Raw genomic sequence first — 1,898 nt, forward strand, 5'->3', positions numbered from 1 at the left:
GTAAAACCTATTGGTTTTCAAGTTCAACAAACCGAGTCAATTAATCCATCTTTATACTTAGACAGATAAGAGTGATGATGGAGGAGGAGAGGATAACAGTGTGAAACTAGTGTGACAGACTGAGAGCGATAGCGGCGGGAGACTCTTGATTCGTAACGAAGTTGTATTTTTTTCGTTTCTTTAGACCTAAAAATTATTGTCACGGTGTCACGGTCAGATATTAAAGCATTACGTGGTGGACGTTCGAACGTATCTTATTCGTTCATTTAGATAAACTCTTTTGATGTTCTCTCTTCTCTGAACGTCGTGACACATTTTGGTCCGAAAACATTCAAAGATATAAGCCGCGGATTCTATAATTTCTTTTTTAAGAAAAATAAATTACTAGTTATGAAAATTTCTTATATTTAGGATAGGCCATGTCAAAGCTACAACATATTGACACATTGATCAATTCCGACTGAATCCTTATTATTTTGATTACAAATTTTATTCTGAGATTGAATAATAGTTTCGTCTTTTCTTTAGCTCTAAATGTGAATGCATGAGTTTTATTGGTATGTTTACAACCATATATGAAAACATCATATTTCCGGTTTCTTGAGATAACTACAATACATTACAAAATGTAGAGTAAGATTCTTTTCAATAAAAATTATTCAATAGAAACAAATTTGATATATCAGTGGATAACATCCATAAGAAATGGACAAGTCCATCAGAGAAAACATAACATATCAAACAGATGTGGTAAAAATCATATCTCGCCATCCCATAATTCTTCAATAGACTTATAAGAGCTCAGTGTCTCATGAACAAAGAAGGAACCAGTCACTAACCTTGCCTGCATTTAATCCAAAAAAAATATAACTTTTAGTTGGAGTTCAAGCCGAGAAATAGCATAGCAACTAAGTCATTGCATGAAAGGTTAAGAAACGTACCTGTTCAATCTCAGAAAACTTAACGAACAAGTCATCAGGTATTGACCAGTCGAAAACATCAAAATTCTCTCTCATTCTTCCTTCATTGGTACTCTTGGGAAGCACACTGTGCCCCATTTGGAGTCCCCAGCGAAGCGCGACTTGAGCAGGAGACTTCCCGAGCTTTTCTGCGACCATATTCAGTATCGGGTTCTTCAGAACATCGCTCTTGAGCCACGTTGGAGAACCCAACGGAGAGTATCCCTGCACAAACATATATCCATTCAATCAATGTATAAGGTAGAAATTTAAATGAAATGTTGAGATGGGTAGTAATGCTTACACTTAGGTGAACACCTTTGGATTTGCAAAACTCTCGTAGCTTAGTCTGTCTCCAAGAAGGATGACATTCGACTTGGTTAACAGCAGGAGGAACACGAGCTAACTCCAAGAGATCAGCTAATTTCTTGGTGGAGAAATTGCTTACACCTATGGCTTTTGCCTTGCCCGAATCATAGAGTGCTTCCATCGCTTTCCATGTGCTAGGAATATCTACAGGCAAAAGATCCTCGGTCTTATAACCTCCAACGGAACCTTTCTTCATCCGAACAGGCCAGTGGATCTTCAACAATAATCACAAACAAAATGTTATGCAATAATATTTCCCCATAATGCTATGTAGAGTTCGGTCTAGTATATAAACAGGTTTGCAAATTAACGTGTTCAACAAAAACTGTGTAACTGTAACAAGCAAATGATGCTTACAAGATAAAGATCGACGTAGTCAAGCTGTAGATTCTGTAGAGTTCTGTTCAAGGCCTCCGGGACATCTTGAGGGTCATGATCAGTACACCTATGACATTTACACAATTTATAAATGCAAGATGGCTAAAGCTACACTTATTCACAAAAATATACATTAGACAATCAAAATATATACCAGAGCTTGGAGGTGATGAACAACTCCTCACGTTTCAC

General features: G+C 37.0%; 1 protein-coding gene across 1 annotated transcript; it reads right to left on the bottom strand.

Annotated features, from left to right (window-relative positions):
- Window positions 1-560: 560 nt before the first annotated feature.
- Window positions 561-1,895, bottom strand: LOC17874252 (NADPH-dependent aldo-keto reductase, chloroplastic; the record flags this gene model as incomplete). Its single annotated transcript, XM_006279060.2, has 5 exons — window positions 561-844; window positions 942-1,184; window positions 1,264-1,542; window positions 1,686-1,773; window positions 1,861-1,895. Coding segments are annotated over 5 exons (732 nt in total), but the record flags the coding sequence as incomplete, so codon positions are not given.
- Between the last annotated feature and the right edge of the window lie 3 nt (window positions 1,896-1,898).

This window comes from Capsella rubella, unplaced genomic scaffold, assembly GCF_000375325.1.
Source record: "Capsella rubella cultivar Monte Gargano unplaced genomic scaffold, Caprub1_0 scaffold_187, whole genome shotgun sequence".
NCBI lineage: Eukaryota > Viridiplantae > Streptophyta > Magnoliopsida > Brassicales > Brassicaceae > Capsella > Capsella rubella.